Source organism: Triticum urartu, chromosome 3 (genome assembly GCF_003073215.2).
Source record: "Triticum urartu cultivar G1812 chromosome 3, Tu2.1, whole genome shotgun sequence".
NCBI classification, from domain to species: Eukaryota; Viridiplantae; Streptophyta; class Magnoliopsida; order Poales; family Poaceae; genus Triticum; species Triticum urartu.
The window spans coordinates 631048927-631052654 of record NC_053024.1 but is presented as its reverse complement, the minus strand read 5'-3'; the positions used below and the strand labels follow the sequence as shown (position 1 = coordinate 631052654).

General features: G+C 48.9%; 1 protein-coding gene across 1 annotated transcript; it reads right to left on the bottom strand.

Annotated features, from left to right (window-relative positions):
* Window positions 1-2411: 2411 nt before the first annotated feature.
* On the bottom strand, window positions 2412-2962 carry LOC125547053 (early nodulin-93-like). Its single transcript, XM_048711088.1, has 3 exons — window positions 2890-2962; window positions 2725-2786; window positions 2412-2645 (listed from the first exon to the last, which is right to left on the bottom strand). The coding sequence occupies exons 1-3, from the start codon at window positions 2960-2962 to the stop codon at window positions 2412-2414; spliced, it is 369 nt and encodes a 122-aa protein (XP_048567045.1).
* Between the last annotated feature and the right edge of the window lie 766 nt (window positions 2963-3728).

The following is a 3728-nucleotide window of genomic DNA, read 5'->3' as shown; positions in this document are numbered from 1 at the left end:
TGCGGTGATCACCTTGATCCCTAAAGTTAAAGGTGCTGAGATGATTTACCAGTTCAGGCCTATTGCGTTGATCAATAACTTTCCCAAGTTTCCGGCTAAAGGTTTTGCGAACCATCTCTCCCCTGTTGCTCATAGAGTTATCAGCCCTTTCCAATCTGCTTTCATCATAGGGCGTTTCATTTTAGATGGTATTCTTTGCCTCCAAGAGATTGTTCATGACCTGAAATCTCGTAACTCTAAAGTTGTTATCCTCAAATTGGACTTTGAGAAAGCTTATGATTCGGTCAGTTGGCCTTTCCTGAGAAAGGTTCTTTTAGCGAAAGGCTTCGATGGGGCGTATGTTCATCGTATTATGCAGCTGGTCTCGGGGGGGGGGGGCACACTACGGTCTCTGTTAATGGTCACGTTAGTAACTTCTTTGTCAATGGCAGGGGCCTGCGACAGGGGGACCCCGTGTCCCTTGTTCTGTTCAACTTCATTGCTGATGCCTTCTCCCGCATCTTGTATAGGTCTGCCCATCATGGTCATATTACGTTGGTTGTTTCTCATCTAATCTCGGAGTGTGTTACTTGCAGTACGCTGATGATACCATTATTATGGTTGACTTGAACGACGATTGTATTTCCCACCTCAAGTTTATCCTCATGTGCTTTGAGGCCACTTCGGGACTGAAAATTAACTTTTCTAAGAGTGAGGTATTTGTCACTGGCGTTGATGATTCGGAGGCTTTGAGAGTGGCCCGGCTCCTCAATTGCAACCTGGGCTCCTTCCCCTTTAAATACCTGGGCCTTCCCATTTCGCCAGACTTGCTTCACTCAAAAGACTTTGCTCCTGCTATCTCTAAGGTGGGAAATAGGGTTCTTCCCTGGCATGGCAGATATAATACTAACGCCAGGAAAGTAGCTCTGATCAATGCTTGTTTGTCTTCCCTTCCTATGTTCCTAATGGGCTTTTATCTTCTCTCGGCTGGGACCCATGCGGGTTTTGACAAACATAGGGGTGCTTTCTATTGGAATGCTGCTGACAACAGACGAAAGTATAGGCTTGTTAAATGGCAACTCGTGTGTAGGCCTAAGAACCTTGGGGGGTTGGGCATCATTAACATGGTTGTCATGAATAAATGCCTTATGATCAAATGGTGGTGGAAGATCATGTCTAGTGGGGCCAGTTCTTTATGGTATTCTATTCTTAAAGCTAAGTATTTTCCCCATTCTAGCCCGATGTTTGCAGGGGCCCAGCGTGGATCTCAATTCTGGAAAGACCTTATTAAAGTCCGGCCTCTTTTCCTCGAACATGTTAAGTTTATCGTAGGAGATGGTTCCTCGGTTCGTTTTTGGCTTGACTGGTGGTGCGGAGACTCTCCTCTCTCTATGAGATTTCCTATTCTTTTCTCTTATTGTCCTAACCCGAATATCTCCATCGCGGAGGTGTCAGCTAATAATTGGGACCTCGCTTTCCGTCGCTCCCTTTCTCCTGAAGAGTTGGAAGATTGGCAAAGTCTCTCTGCCTTATTCCCCATGCTCTCGGAGACTCCGGATTCGGTGGTTTGGCCTCATACCGACTCGGGCCGTTTCTCGGTTAAGTCCTTGTATTCTAAACTTATTGGTGGTGCCCCTACTAATAGATTTTCTAGCATTTGGAGTTCTCATGTGCCTCCAAAAATCAAAATCTTCCTCTGGCAGGCCTTTAGAGGCCGTCTTCCCGCGGCTGATCAAATCCGTAAGAGGAATGGACCGGGCTCGGAATTTTGTGCTCTCTGTGGTGACTTGGAGGACACAAATCATATTTTCTTCCATTGTGTGCTTGCTAAACTAGTTTGGAGTTGTGTCAGATCCTGGCTTCAGGTCACTTGGGATCCCTCCTCCTTTAATGAGCTGAGAGGCCTTGCCAATTCGTTGGCTGGTGTGACAAAGAGGGTCTTCTGGGTTGGTTTGGGTGCCATGTGATGGTCGTTAGGGACCATTAGGGACAAATTTACAATCGAACATGCTTATCCTACTAAACCAGCTGATTTTTTATTTAAATCATGTATCTTCTTGCAGCAGTGGATATTATTGACTAAGGTGGAGGACCGGGATGCTCTTGATCTGCTCATATCTAAAGTTCGGGCCTCGGTGTCGTCTCTTTCTGGGCAGGATCCTGATGTCTGATCTCGCATTTTGGAGGTTCTTCGACTTAGTTGCTGGCTATGTCTTTCCTAAGTTATCCGGCCTGCGTGCCGTGTCTGGCAGGGTGCCATGTATCCATCATGCTTTCGTGCTTGTCGTTGAGTGCCCGTGTTTGGGTGAACTGGTGGTGGCTTCGTCCCCGTTGTTGCTATGGTTGCTCTGTGACTCTGCCGTGTGGCTTTATTTATAAAGTCGGGCCTAGGCCTTTTCTCTAAAAAAATAAATTAGCAGGATAATACTAGCTCAAGGCCTTAAGAACGCCGGCGGACGGGGACGGGCTGCAGCGGCGGCGACATGGAAGGAGGTGTCCTTGAGGTGGTCGGGGGCGCTCTCGTACGAGTGCCTCCTCGCCAGCGAGAGGATCGTCTTGTCGGCGGCAATGAAGTATGCCATCCCAGCGACGGTGCAGATGATGAGGGCCTGGCCGGTGGGGTTCAGGTTCGCCTTGGCCCACGGCAGCATCCTCACGCTCGCCAGCTGCAGGATTAACGGTTCAGTTATGAAAACCAGAGCAACGTGCATGAAAAATCAACAAATCTCGGACAGAGGAGCTCACCGTTGGGACCGCAGACGCGACCATGGCGATGGCCGTTGCCTTTGCTCTGGCGAACGTCGCCTCTGGTGAAGATTAAGAAAAGAAATGCATTGCATTGCTACTGTTAGATTATCAGTATACAACCTAGCTGAACTGAAATTTGAAGAAGTGGATCCTGCTTACTACCTCTAGAGCAGCGTTTGGCGAGCGTGAGCTTGTTCTCGAGGTGGCCGAGGGTGACGGTGGCCGTCAACGACATCTTCGCCATGATTATTTGCCGAAATGGCTCGGTGCAAAGAGTAGGATGATCAAGTGAGATGAGATGGGTTGTTGCTTGATGCTTCCAGGATGAGGAGTTGAGCCGTTTATTTACAGCGACCAAAAAGGTACTCTGCTCACTCGTTTGGACTTGGAGTGGTGAACTGAGTTGGTGGGCGAGGAGGGAGCGCCAGGGCAGGCAGGTTATCCAAAACTATGGTCGGGAATCCACAGACCACAGGATTTGATGGTGTTTGTTGGAGGTATCCTCCGTTCGTCCTTTTTTATGCGCCAAAGCTAGCTCGCAAGAAAAAGGCGATCTCGATCCAAGTTGGGCACAACGGTTCTTATCAGATCACAAGAGCCGCCGGTTTCACTCGTGGTCGTCGGCGCGTTGATCGGCGGGGAGATTAGGTTTTGAGCGGGGCTCCCAGTTTGCGGGCAAAACTGGCAGCACTGATGTGCCCCCGCCGGACTAGCCCTTCTTTGCCTTTTTATTTTTGCTTTGAGGGGCTACTAGCCCTTCTCCGCCTGATTCTACACACAAAGCGTATAGGCTTTTCTCTCCAAGGCTTTCCTGGTCTGAGCCCACTTGTCGGTTTGATGATCAACTTTTCTTTGGCATAGTTGGTGCTTAACTTTTTTTGTGGGCTTGATGATCAACTTAGAGCATCTCTAGCGGACCCCATATAATGCGCGGACCCGCATAATTTCGATGAGTGTACGGTCTCGGCTCAATTTTCTGGCCAGCACAGAGCCCGTATACT

Coding starts and splice junctions, on each gene's coding strand:
- LOC125547053 (XM_048711088.1), bottom strand. CDS start 2,962: ATGTCGTTGACGGCCACCGTCACCCTCGGCCACCTCGAGAACAAGCTC. Junction 2,787..2,889: donor CGCCAAACGCTGCTCTAGAG/GTAGTAAGCAGG, acceptor AATCTTCACCAG/AGGCGACGTTCGCCAGAGCA. Junction 2,646..2,724: donor TCGCGTCTGCGGTCCCAACG/GTGAGCTCCTCT, acceptor TTAATCCTGCAG/CTGGCGAGCGTGAGGATGCT.